The 18,300-nt window shown below is 36.4% G+C and overlaps 3 protein-coding genes across 11 annotated transcripts in view; 2 read left to right on the top strand and 1 right to left on the bottom strand.

Moving 5' to 3' along the window:
• Window positions 1-3,092, top strand: part of myo1ea (myosin IEa) — a 59,941-nt gene extending 56,849 nt beyond the window's left edge. For all 6 annotated transcript variants that reach the window (XM_048184335.1, XM_048184333.1, XM_048184331.1 and 3 more), the window contains 2 exons: window positions 769-938; window positions 1,188-3,092. In XM_048184335.1, coding sequence (XP_048040292.1) covers window positions 769-938; window positions 1,188-1,264 — 247 coding nt within the window. In that variant the 3' untranslated portion in view covers window positions 1,265-3,092. The remainder of the gene's footprint in view (window positions 1-768; window positions 939-1,187) is intronic.
• A 924-nt stretch (window positions 3,093-4,016) lies between these two features.
• Window positions 4,017-7,059, bottom strand: ccnb2 (cyclin B2). The gene is made up of 8 exons (XM_048184337.1): window positions 6,860-7,059; window positions 6,588-6,704; window positions 6,227-6,493; window positions 5,993-6,151; window positions 5,534-5,770; window positions 5,279-5,419; window positions 5,031-5,141; window positions 4,017-4,412 (listed from the first exon to the last, which is right to left on the bottom strand). The coding sequence occupies exons 1-8, from the start codon at window positions 6,875-6,877 to the stop codon at window positions 4,302-4,304; spliced, it is 1,161 nt and encodes a 386-aa protein (XP_048040294.1). The 5' UTR covers window positions 6,878-7,059; the 3' UTR covers window positions 4,017-4,301.
• A 2,345-nt stretch (window positions 7,060-9,404) lies between these two features.
• Window positions 9,405-18,300, top strand: part of rnf111 (ring finger protein 111) — a 45,069-nt gene continuing 36,173 nt past the window's right edge. For 2 of the 4 annotated variants that reach the window (XM_048184328.1, XM_048184326.1), the window contains exon 1: window positions 9,405-9,942. The gene's annotated coding sequence lies outside the window, so the exon portion shown is untranslated. The remainder of the gene's footprint in view (window positions 9,943-18,300) is intronic. The other 2 variants (XM_048184329.1, XM_048184327.1) reach the window with 2 other exon arrangements.

Here is an 18,300-nt window from a genome sequence, read left to right as displayed (position 1 = left end):
TTGATACTACACTTTTCTACTTTAATGTTTTAAAATGTAATTTATTCCTGAATTTTCAGTATCATTACTCCAGTGTCTCAAGAAACATTTATTATTATTATCAATGCTTATTTTTTTGTGGAAACCCTGATAAAAGTGCAGTCTTTAACAATGTAAGAGTCTTTACTGTAACTTTTGATCAATTTAATGCATCCTTGTTGAATAAAAGTATTATTTTCTTTAAAAAAAAGAAATAAATCTGACAGACCCCAAACTTTTGAACAATAGTGTGTTACTGAATGGAGATCAGATTGTGAATAGCTATTTATATGAGAGAGCATTTAACGTCAGCAAGGTTAAGGACTTTGGATTGGGCATTTTCTACCATTTTCTCTGTTGTAGTCATGATGAGGGTCGACTCAGACACATCATGAAGGCCGAAGGTCTAACAAATGGCCCTTCGTTGCAACAGCTGGGGAAAAAAAAATTCTGATCTTAAAAGTAAGGTGGAGGATCAACTGAATTAAGTCTATTTTGGAAATGTAGACTATTTCAGACTGACAGTCCCTCTGTGGATAAATGTGAATCTGTCGCCACCTATTGGGGAACACATGAACTAACACCACAAAATCAGACAGCTAACCCTCTCACGACAGCTATGCTTCTTCAAGAGCACAGTTGACTTCACACTTACCTTCACTTGTAGAAGCATGTTCCCATGGTTGCTGCAATGTTAGAAACATCACATGCAAATTCCATCTGTTCATGTCTTCTGCTCTTTTCCCTAAGGGCCCACAGACAGTCCACCAACAGGCCCGCTCCAGGAGGTGGTCGGCCCAAACCGGCCCCCAAGCCGAAGCCCCAGGTGCCTCAATGTAAAGCCCTTTATGCATACGACGCCCAAGACACAGATGAGCTCAGTTTCAATGCAGATGACATCATTGACATCATTAAGGAAGGTGCGAGCGTACAAAATACTTTTTTTGCGTAGTATAAATGTTTTTCTTTTAAATGTGGCAGAATTTTTTTATAACTAAAAAAAAATTGAAATATTTTTCGAAAATGGCAGTTACGAAAATGTTATTCTTAATGTTTTGTGAATCTTGTTTGTAAAGTTTACATGAATGTTGCTGTCATTTTACATATATATGAATCTCGGACCATTTTAGAGATGCATTGTGGGATTAATTGTGATATTTATGCATTAGACGCCTCTGGATGGTGGACAGGGAGACTAAGAGGTAAACAAGGCCTTTTCCCAAACAACTACGTGACCAAGATCTAACCTCTTCTGCCGTTAATGAGGCAACCAGATTTGAACCTCAGCAAACTCGTTAGACGAAGGAGAAGGACAAAGAAACGAGGGGAAATGGAGATAATGAAGGAAGGAGCGAGATGCGCTTTGGCTGTGGCTGAATGCATAAGCTTTGCATTGTGTTGCCACGGACAATTGAGGCCATGCGGGCAGACGCTGACCGGACATGAAAATTTTCTCCAGGGCGCTGAATACTGAGCTGTCCCTGTGAGCACTGATCAAAACTATTTATTGTATTTATATTACAGCATTCTACAGTTTATTTCTGATGTGGTTTGTTCATCTGTCATTGATATTTAAGGTGATCTTAGTTCACTTAGAGATGAAGTAGCCATTTTATGTGGGAACAGGCTTTTTATTTTGCTTTTGAAATGGATAGATTTTATATGTAAATTAAGGTGCTTGGCATTAGTCACCTGCTGTTTTTGATTTTAATTTTTTTCTAATTTCTTGAAGTCATGTCTAAATCAATGGTTTTAGTGGGAAATGTTTTGCTGCTAAGGAACGTTTCACCATGTTGTTGCCTTTCATATTGTAGTTAAGAGAAACCCAAATGTATCAACTGCACTACAGCTCTTGAAAACCATGGATTGTATGCTTTTGATGTTAAGTTCATAATCTCAAAACAATGCTGAATGTATCATTGTGCAAAACAGTTTAAATTTAAACTGCAGTGGTATTTCCGAACTCTTCACCACTTCTGTTACTGTACAGATGCAAAGCACTTTATGAGTAAAATATCATACAAATGTACTGGTCAGGTCAACATTTGCCAAGGTGCTAGTCAGTGAAGAGAAAAATCTTCTTAAAGGAGTAGTTTGCCCAAAAGTTCTTATTTATTCTGTCATCATTTACTCACCCTCAAGTTGTTCCAAACCTGTGTGAATTTCTTCTGACGAATACAAAAGAAGATATTTTGAAGAATATGGATAACAAAATTGGGCCCATCAACGGTTTGGTTACGCATATTCTTTTGTTCAGCAGAAGAAGAAAAAATCCATACAGGTTTGGGACAACTTGAGGGTGAGTAAATAGGTGAGTGAACTATCCCTTTTAAGATGACAGTTATGAAACAACTTAAGAATGTTCCAAAGTTCACTTCCCATATATTTTCCTAAGAACAGCTTAGGTTATTTTCTCATTGACAGAAACATTCTTTTCATGGATTTGAGTCATGTTTAACAAAAAGTATTTTGGGGATACAAAATATACATACCTTTGGCAAAATGGCAGTAAAGAAAAAAATCTTAATGTTTAATGAATCCAGCCCGTGTTGTAAATAGTTTACTTGAATATTGCTGGCATTTTACATACATCTCAATCTCAGATCAGTTTAGAGATGCATTGTGGGTGAGATTGATGAACTGTTTAGCAAGAAGCATAATTATTGGTTTAATAAATGCCCACTGGACCAAACACAATAGGTTTCAATCACTATGCATAACCACAAATGTGTGCATGAAATCTACATCCAAACATTTTCACTAACAAATGATTTCTCAACTTTTGTACTAAGATTAAATAAGTGGAACAACTGAAACCACATAATATACAAAAAGAAAAAAAAACATACTCTGGGTAGCATTGTGTTAGTGTATATATATATATATATATTTTTTTTTTTTTTTTCACTTAACACTTTGTATATGAATGTAAAAGGCTGTATTTCATTCTTTCAAATTCCATTCAACCATAAAATCGCTGCATTTTCTCTAGAAGGATAAAACGAAGTAAAAAAAATGTTCCTCCTGTTTTAGCCAGTGGTAATCTATTCAAAATTAAAATACATGTTGAAGAATTTCTCAAGTCTATGGTGGGAACCGCTCCATATGTTTTCAAATACATGCGGTTTAGCCTTTAAAATGCAAGTTATCTTTTCTAATGGAAGGCTTGACAACATCTCTCTTATCCATCGAGTAGTATTTGGTCTGTGAATCTTTGTCCACAACAGAGCAACACATTTTTTGGCATAAAGTGGAGGTCTATAAATGCTTGCTCACTTCTATAATTGTTTCTCTGGGTATAAGCCCAACAGAAAAAGCTTAGGGTTTAGTAAAATTTGTTTTGAAATTATCTTCTCAATTATGACTTTTACCTCTTCTAATAAATTTACTCTTTCTGCATTGCCAAATACACTGAAACAATGTTCCACATGTTTTATACATATGTCTCGTACATTGTTCCATTTAATTCCACCAGTGCTACATATGTCCACCTTAACCATTTATACCGTACAAGTTTAAGGTGTGTATTTACAGACAGTGCGAGCTCTTAGTACAAGCTGCTTTCCAATCCTCACCCAAAACTTCAGATTGCAAGTTTCTTCCATGCATTCAACTTGTAATATGTCAGCAACCCATAAAGTTAAGATATGATACCGTTCTCTAATTCTCCTTTTAAGATGAAGTGTAGACCAAAAACTTAATCTTAAATATTTCAAGGAACAAATTTGTGATGCAGTACAAAATTGTCAATGAGACCTTAAACTTGCCCCCTTTTCATTTCAGAAATTAAACTGTTGGGAGTTTAAGCACCACATGTGCAACATCCCTGACAGCAGGTGGAAAGACTTCCTTCATTCAGCATGAGGAGTTGCATTATTTGAGTTTTCAATCCAAGTGTTTCTCATTTATTAAAGAGTCAGAACCCATTCAAGTTCAACTAGATTAACCTTCACTAGAACAAATCCTAAACTTATGTCAGCATTAACACAAGTCAAAAGGGTTATCAAATCTTTGGATTTTAATGACATCAGCTCCAATTTGCCAACTAAGTGGGCAAGCAAATACAGCTCCATCAAGTTCATAAAGAAACAGTAAAACCCAATTTAAACCCTCAGCTTAAAAATGTCTTTTAAAAAAAAAAAAAAAAAAAAAAAGAGAAACATTTATTTATACAGACAGTTCAAAAGTATGTACATTAGGTTTAAAAAGCAGCAGTCCATCTCTCAAAATGGCTGACACAAAATAAAGTGCAATTTTTAGTGTCCATTCCCACATAAAAATCCTCAGGAGCTGGACAGCAGAGGAGCAGCCAGATCTTTCACAACTGAAGACTTCAACTGGGGAAGGAGGCTGATCTTCATGAGCCTACTGCTGGAGTATTTCTTTTTCACAGTCTGCAAGAGATGGACATCACCCTAGCATTCAGTACAACCAAACCCATGCCGTGTTCCCTTTTTGCAAGTTGCCTTGAATAAGATTTTGCCAAATGCATAAGTGCAAGTACATTTACATGACAACAATGTACCAAAAACAGAAGAGTTCTTTGTACAGAACTTTTCAAAACCATTCCTATTCAAACGGATCTGCGCAAGTGACTAAAAATGCTGTATTACACATGCCAGACTAGTTGGCAGTGTCACTTTGTTTTTTTTTTTTTAAAAAAAAAAAAAAAAAACACTTTTATAGAGCATGCCTATCCACCTTATTTTACAGTTTACTGCACTTTGATATTCTCCTCATTATTTCCCTATAGCACCTAATAAATCTGAAGTCTTGCACATCTGCGTTGAAAAATAAGGTGGATAGACTAAACGTAGTACTCTAGTGCAAGACGTCACATTTTCACAAATAACTATATATAGTTTAAAAACTCTTCAATTTCAAAAGTTTGTTTTCAGGCCACCAAAACGCTGTTGTCATTGTGTCATGTAAACAGTCCCACCAAGTCTAATAAGGGAGAAGGGGAAAAAAAAAAAAAAATAAAAAAAAAAAAATAAAAATAATATGCTTACCACATGCTTTGAGAGCCCTTCATTGACTGTAACCACATTTTTGGCAATATGCTGCATGATGGGCTTCAGGTGGGCCTCATCGTAGGTGGAGTAGTGTTGCTGGGTTGGTGACTAGAGCAGCAAGGGGGAAGAGGAGAAAAAAAAAAAAAAAAAAAAAAAAAAAAAAAAAGTAAATTATATACATATACATGTGTGGGGAAGGTTATAGGAAGGGGGGGGGGATAAAAAAAAAAAAAAAAAAAAATTACCCATTTTTGGCCATCAAGCACAAGTTGAGAGAGGCACAGAGCAGCAGCTGCAGTCTCAGAAGGGTTATAGTGGACCATGTCATAGTCAAGTAGTGTCAGTTCAAGGAAATATTTTGCCAGTGTATGCTTCTCAGCATCCGCCTAAAGTAGTTTGAAAAAAAGGCAGAGCTTAACATCTGAACTTAAAAAAAAAAAAAAAAAAAAAAAAAAAAAACACTGCTAAACCACATCAGGGATTATAAAACCCATGCTTACATTGCCAGCCTTTGAGGCTCTCCGCAGAAAGTGTAGGGGCAGAGGACGTCCAAGCTCAAAGTTCAGCTCACTGAGAATCATCATCTCCATCTCTCTGATCTGGGCTTTCGTGAAGGCATCATCAGCGATATAGGCAAAGTCCCCAACCATCGGCACATACATTTCCTCATATTTACAAGCAAGCAGCATTGCAGTAACCCCAACTAGCTGGAGCTTCTTACGAGTCACAGGCTGAACCTGAAGAGAAAAAGGGGTTTACAATTCCACAATTTTAGACTTCTGTAGATTTTTCAGATCATATAAAACAGCTGTTACAAGATATTAAAATCCAATTTGATGAAATCCGACATCACCCCAGAAGTATTTCACTAATAAAGCATTTCACAACATAGGAATGTAGGGGGGAGAAAAAAAAAAAAAATAATAAAATCCACATTTTATAAAGGCTGTAACTTCTACCTGGAGAAAGCGATCAAGGATAGCTACGGTCATGTACAAGGTTTCCTGCAGGAGCTGAAATCTTGAGTGCACCTGAATCAGCCAGTCAACCAGGAGAGCACGCATTCGTCCGTTGATATCATAACCACGCATATAACGGGGACGGACTGACTGCTGGACCTGCAAAAAGAGCATAGAAGCTTGTAAAAAGTACAAAAGGTAAAGAGATAAAAAGTAAAGACAAGCCACAAGTACCTCAAGGGTTCGCAGATATGCATAGATGTCCTTTACATATTCAGGACACAGCTGAGGCATGTCAGCATCCCCCTCATCGATGTCTTCAACTGGAAAGAGTGTGTTGGAAAAGGCTTGACACAGTTCCTCTTCCTTCATGCTCACGTCAGTTTGAGCAGGGGGTAACGCTGGGGGAGGTTGAGGGACCTCGTGCTGTACCTGGGCACGTTTGGGTTGCACAACAGCTGGCTGGACAGTTGATTTTACAGGTTGCGCAGGCTGAACCTTCTGAAAAGGAAAGACCAAAGAGGAATGCGTGGCGTCACGCTGTTGCTCAAATGCACAAGTTGCATGGTGGTAAATAAAGACACGTAACTGTTACCTTGGTCTGAACTGGTTTGTGGGCAAAGTTGGACAGTTCGCCAAACACGGCCCTCCTCGCAGCACCGTTTACAGGACCGCCTTTGCCACCGATAAAAACAGGGTTGTTTGCATTGCGCTGTAATAGAAAAGGAAGTAAAAACTAAACTATTTCACCTACAAGCTATTTCAACAACTCTTAGCAATTTAAGCTAACGAACACGAAGCTGCTTTGACGCTAGCAAGTCTTTTATCAGATAAATACAAACACATATTTCTGCATTAAATACTCACCAAAGCGTGCATTTCCATGACGAATACGCTTTTCGAGAGGACTTTCTTAATAAAAATGTAAAAAATTAAAACAGGCCGTTTAGCTTTGCTTAGTATTCCTTATCCAACTCAAAACAAACCGTACAGTACAAAGGCCTGCTGGTGATTCAAATACCGCTCCGCGCTGTCTGATTGGTCACTGCCTCGCGGAATACTCAACTTCGATTGGTTGAAAAGGGAAGGGACGCTTATCAATCATCCCTCATCTCCGGTTTCACATGTAGCGCTGTAAAACACGACGGCATTGAACTGAACTCATTTTAAAGTTGTTTGACTGATTCCTTAGTAATTGTTTTTTGAGTAGTTATGTGGCGTTGTGTTGATAACAGTGTCTGTTGGTCAAAGACCTTTAATTTTTAAAGACTGTACATTTTTAAACTGAAACAGTTTGAATATGAATGAAACCATTACTGATTATTGTTGATAAAACAGTGGCTTTCATCAACCGGGTCCACTAGGGGGCCTCAAGATTACTTAAATTAATTTAAGATAAAAACTGGCATTAAATAAGCTAAAAAGACTAAAATCTGAGATATTTCTTGTTTCAATTCACATTCTCAACAGTTTTTATTTTTTATTTTATTTTTTTTTGTCCTGCAAAAAATTGGATGTATGAGGTAAGCCTACTGTGATTAGACTTTCTTTTTCATTCTTTCATTTTAGACTTTCTTTTTCTTATTGAGTAAAAATATTTTTAAAATCCTTATCCTCCTTATTCAATAAATCACAAACAAATGGAAAAGTCATTGGGTCTTTGAAAATTGTTTGAGCCCAAAGGATTAAAACCTCTAATAAAACAGCAAAATTCATGTGTGTCATTGATGTAATGAGAAAGTACAACTGAAATAGTGATTCGTTCATTAACAAATCTTTTAGTGAATGAATCTTTCTTGTTCATTTCCATGCTCTGATTCATGTTTCCTTCACTCCATTTTGAATCAAGTGACTGTTGTACATCAAAAATAACATCAAAGTGTTTATGTAACCTATTGTAAACTTAGTGGGTTTTTTTTCTGAGTCCATTACGCATTCCAAAATTTTGACTCAATTAAGTGAGTTCACAACACAAAAAGATTCACTTGTCGTCACCTACTAGCGCAACCTGCAGAAATAAGCGGATTCAAAAGATTCGAGACACTGAAATACAATATGGCCAGTGGGCTGATAGTAGATTACAGAAAAAAAATAAATTATATATATATATATATAATAAATATGACATATATATAAATATGACTGATTTAGTGATCAAATTTTCAAATTTAACACCCTTATGGAAATATGATAATATTTTGTTATTATCATTTATATCTGAATAATTTTCAAATTGTTTGTCATAAATCAATATCTCAAGAAAATGTTACAGAGTTTCTAATCAAAATATGACTTTCTGTTACAAAGCAGGACATTGATTTTACACATGTCCACTGTAGAGGACACCACAGGACTTAAATCATGTTTATCAGGCATTTTAGGAGACAGAACAAGTGAATAGCAAAATAAATTATGTATCAATATTCCTATTAATTATTAGATATTATTATGAAAATGTTGCCAATTATTACTCCCATTATTAAACTTATTTTTTCATTACGTTTCCCCAAGAACATATTAATATACAAATTAGATAAAGTGTATAGATCAGTTGTATTGAATGGGAAAATCCATGTATGGCTATTTTACCCACATATTGTATAAAGTAAAATGGTATATCAATTAATTCCATTATATCTTTCATAACATAGTTGAGAATCATCTTTAAACAAAGTATGGTTAAAAACAATCCTGAAGCCTAAAAATTGATAGGTGATTAAAAAAAAAAATCCCATTGTTTTTGCCTATACATGTCATTTTATGTCATTTTATTTTTTAAACAACTTAGTCCTGGTGTCCACCACAGAGGACATAGCATAACATGAATAAAATATAATTTTTCAAAAATATTTTTTTTTCTTCCATTTGTTTCTTATGCTCTAGTCTAAACAATATAATGATATGAAAAAAAAATACTATTTTTTTTTTCTGGGTCCCAGGAGGATATATATATATATATATATATATATATATATATATATATATATATATATATATATATATATATATCCCATTTTGTGGGGTTTTGTCACCTTTGAACAAAAAAAAAATAAATAAAATAAAAAATTATAAAATAGAAATTGGTACCTCATCAGTAGACCAATATCATTTAAAATATTAATATTGCTTTTATCAGAAAGTTGTGATATTAAGGGCAATTCTATGTGGTATTGTGTAGTATTCAATGGTATATATATATAACGACAACCCCATAAAACATACAAGCTGTATGTACATGAAGCGCTGACACTTTCTGCCACTAGAGAGCACGAGGCGCCCAACTCCCTAATACAACACAGTAAATTACATTGGTCAGCATTCACAAACCACACTAAAATATCTGTATAGATTAACTAGAGTCAGTAGTCAACAACTATGATCATTAACGGTTATTCACAATATACATCATTTTCGACAAGCCTTTAGGTGATGTTGTTGTCTCGGAGAGTCGTCAAGGATACGAGAATGTCGTAAAATGTCGAAATCCTCGCTCGCGTGTGTGTGTGCGTAGCAGCAGCAGCAGCAGCAGCAGGGCTGTTCACATACACACATAGCAGCGCTCTAATGGACGCCGCGGATAGGCAGGAATGGGGACTCGCACCCGAGGGCAAACGGGGAGGAATTCGAAACACATATGACCGTTAAATAAACTGTCCTCTCCGTACGATTAGCTCGCTGTGACGTTAAACGTATGATACTGTAACTCGCGTGCGTATTCTCATATATTTAAAGCGGAATCGTCGAAATATCCGTCAGTTAGCGGGGAGGCTAAAGCGCTGGGCCTCTCGCTCTATCTCCCTCCCTCTCCGGGTTTGTGTGACTGTCAATTTCACACAAGCCTCCGCTGACGTTCACTTGCTTCCCCAATACTTTTCTACTTCTGTCGACGAAAATTGTACACTGGAAAGGGGGTTAAGTTCAAGAGGGATAGTTTCCCACCGTGTATAGAGGTAAGTGGCTTTGTTTATATTTTTTAATGGTAAATTTCAATTGGTATGAGCTATTGTTTGAGTAACCGGAGAGGCTAATAGCCCGCCGCTAGCAGTTTCAGTAGAGATGTTTGTCCCAGCACATCCAGGCCCAATGGGCTACTGATGTACACAACATTAGCTGTCACAGTTGGTTTAAACGTGTCCTAGATGTCTGCTTTAGGATGTGTTTTATAATCTGAAGTGCTGTCAGCTGATGTGTTGAAGAAAGTGAGAACAACAGCATCAACATGCCATCGCTGCCTTTCTTTTTCTGTTGTTTGTCAAACCCTCGTTGCCTTTGTGTTATGATTTATTGGATTGTTGTTGAACCGACGTTGTTATTTGATTGGAAATGGAAAAGCTGGTTTCATCTGACCATTTTTTTAGACTGAATTGGTCAGCAACTTGAACAGCCAGCTGGATCAGATTCCAGTCTTTGCATTTACAATAACATTTTAATGTGCCCCCTCTGGGACCATGACATATGTGCTGTTGACTTCCATAAATCAGTGACATCTGAAAAGAGATTATTAATTTCACCATGGCTCAAACTACTGATCAGTGATTTGTTCAAAGAATCTGCTTTCATGGTGCACTTCCATAATCTGTTTTGAAAAACAAACCCTTAGAAATAAGATGCAGTGTTACTTTCGCTGCTCCCAAGTGCAGTAATCCCATCCAGATATGAAAATGCTATCTCTGTCATTGTCTTAACAGCTCATAAAAATTTCATGTCATCTGCCTCTATAAAGGATTAAATTGTACGTATTAATAATAAAGTGTTTCAGCTTTCCAACATGAGACGTCATGCCTGGAGAAAGAACTGCAGTTTGCTCTCAGACCTGTTAATGTATTGACATCTGTGCTTGATCTCTAAATATTTACTAATGGTCTTTCCCAGCTATACTAACATTGAGGAGAAAAATGTCTTTCACAGTGGTTTGGATGATACTTTTTAGTTAATTCATTTAAATTGTAGAATAACTGAAATTAAGGGGTTAGTTCACCCAAAAATGAAATTTCTGTCATTAATTACTCACCCTCATGTCCGCAAGACCTTCGTTCATCTTCCGAACACAAATTAAGATATTTTTGATGAAATCCGAGAGCTCTCTGACTCAATTTAATTACCACTGTAAAGGCCCATAAAAGTAGTAAACACATTGTTAAAATAGTCCATGTAACTGCAGTGGTTCAACCTTGATGTTATGAAGCGATGAGAATACTCTTTTTGTGCAAAAATAACAGCTTTATTCAACAATTTTTTTGTCTTCCATGTCAGTCTCCTACGCAGTTGCTGCAGTAAGCACAGTTCAACGCTTGAATTTACGTCCGAATGCCGACACTGTACATGTGAGCAGCATGACACGTGTGTGATACTGACGCAGGAGCCGTGTTCTGTCATAGAACACGGAAGCGCTGAACTGCGTTCGCTACATCAACTGCTGTTAAAGGGTTAGTTCACCCAAAAATTAAAATTCTGTCATTTATTACTTACCCTCATGTCGTTCCACACCTGTAAGATCTTCCTTAATCTTCGGAACACAAATTAAGATATTTTAGTTGAAATCCAATGGCTCCGTGAGGCTTCCATAGGGAGCAATGACACTTCCTCTCTCAAGATCCATAAATGTGCTAAAAACATATTTAAATCAGTTCATGTGAGTACAGTGGCTCAATATTAATATTATAAAGCCACGAGAATATTTTTGGTGCGCCCAAAAAAACAAAATAACGACTTATAAAGTGATGGACGATTTCAAAACACTGCTTCATGAAGCATCGGAGCACAAATGAATCAGTGTATCGAATCATGATTCAGAACGCATGTCAAACTGCCAACGGCTGAAGTCACGTGACTTTGGCGCTCTGAACAGCAGATTCGATACACTGATTTGTTTATGATCCGATGCTTCCTGAAGCAGTGTTTTGAAATCGGCCATCACTAAATAAGTCGTTATTTTGTTTTGTTTTTGGCGCACCAATAATATTCTCGTCGCTTTTAATATTGAACCACTGTACTCGCATGAACCGATTTAAATATGTTTTTAGTACCTTTATGGATCTTGAGAGAGGAAATGTCATTGCTCCCTATGAAGGCCTCACTGAGCCATCGGATTTCAACTAAAATATCTTAATTTGTGTTCCAAAGATTAATGAAGGTCTTACGGGTGTGGAACTGCATGAGGGTAAGTAATAAATGACAGAATTTTCATTTTTGGGTGAACTAACCCTTTAAAGGTGTCATGACATAGATTTTTTTAAAAATGATTATTTTAATGTTAGAGGTTCATTACAAACACATAACAGAACCGCACTGGACAACTATCAAAGTACGTAGCTCAAACGTACTATCTGCAGGCAGTTACTGAGTATTTAAAGACCATTTTGGTTGTTTAAAATATCTGATGGATGAACTCATGTCTCGATTGGACACATTTATTTAATAACATGCTGTCAATTTTGATAAAACTTCCCCATGTTATGAACCGCCATTTTTGAAACTGTCGCTGAATGCAGTTGTGATTCCTGAAAATGCGTATTTACAGACAAGGCATTATAAAATCGCTTACTAAAGGTTTGTGATGCAGCTACTGTCAGATCCAATACAGCTGGCTGCTTCATCTTTCAACAAAAGTTTCTTTATGAACTCTCCATTACACTGACAAAACAAAATGCTCCAAACATACATATATTTCTCCGACGTGATCCAGGACGCCAATAAAATAACCCAATCCACTTGCTTCCGATGCTGGGATACTTCTGAAGTCTTTAAAGAGATGAAAATGTGCTGTTTTTAAACTGGATGCGTCCATTAAGTGACTGAATGCTAGTGGGCGGGGCCTATGGTGTGATGATGTATAACTGTTCATCGATGTCTTGCTCTGGAGGCAGTCATATGTAAATGCATTTGCCAATGTGACGTCACAAATCCCGCAATATCAAAACTAGCCATTTTTAGAGCTTGATTAAATAAATGCTTTATATTCTAAAAGAGAATGATATGCTTGTGCATTGTTTATAACTATTTCTGTATTTTATGTTGATTTCAGCTAACAACTGTATATCAGATTTGACCCAATTTGTTCAGAATTTTCTTCAGTTAATTGATTCAGCTGAAGTTTGAGGGTTTTTTTTGTATAGAACATAGTAAAGCTGAAAAAAATGCCCCTGAAGGGTGCACAAGTTGTTTTTAATGTAACCGTTGCATGACCCTGCTCCACGACGTAAAGTGAGAGCATACTATTAATAAATGTGTATTGACTGCACTTATTTTTCGGGTCTTTCAGATGTAACTTGAATTATTGCTGACTTAAAAAAAAAACATACTGGTGATGTTTACATTTCATGAACCTTAATTTGTGTGGTGAATTTGTAGTGATATTTACAGTTATTCCTCCCACATTTCGGCTGTGTGTCATGCTATTGCTTATGGCGGAGCTACTCAACATAGATATACACAGCAATCCCTGGGGAAGGAATTAAAACAGTCCCCTAAAATCCCCTATCTTCTGAAATCTGTATCCACCTTGGCGTCAAGAGGCACTGCCGCAATGGGGCCCTCTGGGGCTGCCTCATATGGAGGTGCTGTGGTGCACTTTGTTGCATGGCACAGCGGTACATCACAGGTTGACAGGATCGGCCTCAGAGGAGCCTGGGAGACCAGTCTAGCTCAGGGACGTCGATCAACACAGTTTGAGCTCTTATTTCTTAATGGAGTGAAGAGTGAAAATTGTGCTAAAAACGTTATAAATAATGAATAAATACGTTTAACATGCAATAGAAGCCCAGTCAGACTGTTTTTATGTGGTGCAAGTCTAGGTTCCTCATCTCAGTCTTGAAGTAACAATATTTATAGCAAGGATACATTATAAAACCTGTATTTTTTTGTTTTGTTTTCTGTTTATAAATAAAAATGCTTCTCAATGTTCCCCGCTTTTTATAAAAAAAATAAATTCACAGCTTTATTTTACATAGGTTGATGTTTTCTTAGATTATAGACTAAAGGGTTGTGAGAGAGTTTGGTTTGCTTTTGTGAAACTGGATATTGCTCAATACCAGTGGGTCATAATAAAAGTTAGCGGTCTTTATAGAATAACAGTATTACCATAGTTACAGTAAAACATTTTGACTGCAGTTACTGGGAACTTGACTCTATTTACTTTGGAAGACACTTTTTTTTTATTCTTTTGAAGTCTTTTTGGTTTTCAGATTTCTGATACAGCAGTAGTTTCTAATTTATATAAACTCTATATTAATTTTCTATACATTGATAGCACCCAGTGTTGGCTTAGCCTGCTTTCAGTGATTTACAGATTTTTAGCTGATATTTACACTACGGTTCAAGAGTTTGGTGTCAAATCAAGATGTGTCTTTGAAAGAAATTAATACATTTATCCTGCAAGAATGCGTTCAGTTGATCAAAAGTTACATTAAAGATATTTATAATGTTACAAATATTGGTGGGCGATATGGCAAAAAATATGGTATGTATGGTAAAATATATGGCAAAAATATCATATCACAATTTTTTTTTTTCAGGAAAATCACTATTCATGTTGGTTTTACTATTTTGCAAGTGACTGAGCAATAAAACCAAACTAATTTCCCTATTTTAAAAATGTAGCCTAAACTTACAAGGTAACAAAATATAAAAGAAAAAAGAATGGCAGACCATTTAGGCTAAAGTGGGCAGAGATTAAAATAATTATTTCATTATTTAGGACTGCACATATGCATTGGCTGCTCCAGCCTAAAAAAAATAAACTTTTTTTAACACTATTTGAGCATAAGAAACCACATTTACGATACAATTGTCGTCAGATTTCATTGGTGATTTCAAATACGAAATGTAATCACATGCTTGGTGAACAGCTTTGAAGAATTTTCATGTTTCCCCATTCAAAGACATAGGAGCTGCACTTGCATGACTGAAATAGCTGCCCGAGAGGCGTTTCAAAGATGGCCGCCAAGTGAAACGACTTGTCTTAAAGGGACTTTGATTTAGGCCCCGTTTACACTAGTGCATATTTGTTTTAAAACGCATAAGTTTTGCTACGGTTATGCTACGCTGATTTTTTTCGAACCTCGAAAACAAAGACTTACGAAAATGCTGCAGACCCCATTTTAGTTTGAAAACGCCGGGTTTGCAGTGAAAATGATGGCATGGCTGCTCACATTCGCTCTGCGTATCCTTGATGACGTGTAAACAGTAACATGGAGACTGAACTGCAATCTTTGTTGGCTTTGTTGTAATTTTTAGCGGCCATTGTGCAGTTAAACTCTGCATTTTTTTATTTATTTTTTTTTTATACTGCAGCTACCTACATGGATATGCAAGAGACAACTGTTTACACTTGTACGCGCATGCCTAGTATGCATGAACAGTCATGTGGCATGCGTTTTCAGTTGTATAGAATAGAAGGAGATGGTTTCTGAAATGCTGTGGAAACGCCCGTGTAGACGAGGATCGTTTTCATTTTAAAATGCCGTTTTAAAACGAAAACGCACTAGTGTAAACGGGGCCTTAGGCCAAAGTTGAGGTGGGTGGAGATGAAAATATTTATTTCTTTATCTTTGTTATTAAAAATAAGAACAAAAATGCACATTACAGATACAATATCATATACAAATACAAAAACAGAAGGTGTATTTAACAGTAGTATTCAAGTAAGAAATTAAATAAACAAATGTAAAAATAAAACAGGCCTTCACCTAGGGCTGGGCGATTATATCGCATGAGATTGTCACGCGCATTTCGTCAGTAAAGCCGGTTCCCTGATTACCGCTAAATCGCCATCACCTGCTTTCAAATGGAGCGGCATTTAATAGACAGAACCGTAGTTCACTGACAAGCCACGCAATATCGCGTTCATTATCGAAGGCAATTCATCTGCGATATGAACGCGATATTGCGTGGCTTGTCAGTGATCTACGGTTCTGTCTATTAAATGCCGCTCCATTTGAAAGCAGGTGATGGCGATTTAGCGGTAATCAGGGAACCGGCTTTACTGACGAAATGCGCGTGACAATCTCATGCGATATATCGCCCAGCCCTACCTTCACCTTCACTGTATAAATTATACATTGATTCTTATTAAAGAAACTGAAGTTATTCAGTGAAGACCAGTAAGGGATTTTCTCTCTTTTGTTGTTGGATCAAGATTTATTAGACTGCTGTCACTTTGAGATCTCATGCATGGATCTAAAAAACAGACACCTAGCCGGGTTTCTCCAAGCTGTTTACGTTCACTTAAGACATAATCGACTGTGTATTTGTTTAAGATGCAAAAGATAACATAGATCAGTCCTCACATGCTGTTTGACAGGATTTTAATGTGTGCGTGATTTGGGTGTGAATAAAATGTTTAACCAGCAAGGCTTTAAAATGCATACAAATAATAATCTTTAGTGATTTTAAATAACTGCAATGTCGTGCGTGTACGTTGTGTCGTTCCGTATGTTGGAACGGAGGCACTAGAACTTAAACCAATAGAATGATATTACTTAAAAAGCAGATCGTGGAGACATTTTAATCATTCACAATCAAAAATCGTGATATTGCACACCCCTACAGAGTTCTATATTTCAAATAAATCTATTCTACTGAAATTTCCATTCATCAAAGAATCCTGAAAAAAAATCAGTTTCTACAAAAATATAAAGCAGCACAACCATTTTCAACATTTATAAAAAAATATGAAATGTTTCTTCCACAAAATCAGCATATTAGAATGATTTCTGAGGGATCACGTGACACTGAAGACTGGAGTAATGACGCTGATCTCAGAGATAAATTAGATGTTAAAATATATTACAATTTAAAATGACTTTTCTATTTTAACATTATTTCACAATATTACTGTTCATACTGTAATTTTGAGCAAATAAATGCAGCCTTGGTGAGCATATGGGACTTCTCTCAAAAACCTAAAAAAAAAAAAATCTTACAAACTGCGAATGTTTTAATGGTAGTGTATCCAGACCCATTATTATTATATACCCCATTCTAGACATTTATGGTACCAATAACAACAGTCTAGGCTAATTCTTAAAACTAGTATGTTTGGCAGGGCAATCCTTTCTTTGTAAGTTTTGAAGTACACACAAACTGTGGCGATATTAACCCCTGGAATGCTTCATCTTTAGATTGCTGTATACAGGAAAGTAACTCTTTGACACTGTTACCAGACAGAGAAGTTGACTCAAAAAGAGACTATATGCCTTAGGAAACAGATGGCTGCTTTCATAATTTACAGGTATGAGAACTCAGGGCCTTGCCATGGCTGCTGTGAAGCGTAAGGCGTTTGGGTCATGGTCCCACTCTGCGTGTCGAGATATTAATTAGGGAAGGCTGAAGAAATGTTAGTGTGTAATGGGAGTCTGGTGAATGGAAGAGTGATCGGGAACACAGCGAGATTTTGATTAAAGAGGGAAAGATGGTTGTGAGATGAGAATAAAAGAGGTAATAATAAAATGGCTGAATTGTTAGATTTTCATAATGAGAGGAGGAAGAGGCTTTGTGGACGTTGGTAATCATTGTGAAAATTACGGGCAGTGATGGATAAATACCCATTATGCAAGCAAGCAGGAACCTAATTTGAGAGGGATTTAATTAGGTTGCTTCAGCCCAAATGACTGCATTATATAAGGATCAAGATGAAGAGGCTCTTCATATACACCTGTATTGAACACCATTTTATGCAAAACAACAAACAGCTGTCTGCTATTAGGCATCACATTGTGTGAGAGATGTGGGTTGCTCTTTTCCTATGCTATTATCATAAGAATAATCGAAAACTAGGTGAGGGTGGGAAATAATGACCCCTAGCAGCATTATCTTGCGCATGGTTGATTTGTGTGTAGTCTTTTGCAGGAGGTATTAAGTGGCTCCTGAAACGTGTTTGGTTGCTCGTTTCTGTCTATGCGGTGCAAGAGATGACCTTTCTTTAGTCACCATTTCCTTTCTTTTATTACAACGCCAACAAGAGCTGCCTGGATAACAGCCAGAAATGGCTTCTAAAACAACATTCACATCTAAGTCAGACTTAGGTTTTGCATCGGAAACATAGTGGATAGCTTATTTTCCCATACGTACTTCTCTTGTTACATTGTCGGTAGGGATGTCAATTTACAAAAATTCCCATAATCGATCTTTTATTTAAATTAACGATCAATTAATCATTAACCTTAACCTCTTAAATTTAAAGCGGGAGCGCTACTAAGTTATCACGTTGCTTAACAAACCACTTGCTTGACCAACACAAAATTGGTGTAGTTTTTTGTCGTCTTAGAAGCTTAGCTTTACAGTGAATATAGGAAATATGTCCATCTCTT

This window comes from Megalobrama amblycephala, linkage group LG3, assembly GCF_018812025.1.
Source record: "Megalobrama amblycephala isolate DHTTF-2021 linkage group LG3, ASM1881202v1, whole genome shotgun sequence".
Classification (NCBI taxonomy): Eukaryota; Metazoa; Chordata; class Actinopteri; order Cypriniformes; family Xenocyprididae; genus Megalobrama; species Megalobrama amblycephala.
Note: the sequence above shows the minus strand (reverse complement) of the source record. Positions and strands in the feature narration are given on the sequence as shown.

Excerpts from the sequence above, each read along its gene's own strand:
- ccnb2 (XM_048184337.1), bottom strand. Across the intron at positions 6,494-6,587 it reads ACAAACCAGTTCAGACCAAG|AAGGTTCAGCCTGCGCAACC; the intron begins GTAACAGTTACG and ends TTTCCTTTTCAG. Across the intron at positions 5,420-5,533 it reads GAGCCTCAAAGGCTGGCAAT|GCGGATGCTGAGAAGCATAC; the intron begins GTAAGCATGGGT and ends AAACTACTTTAG.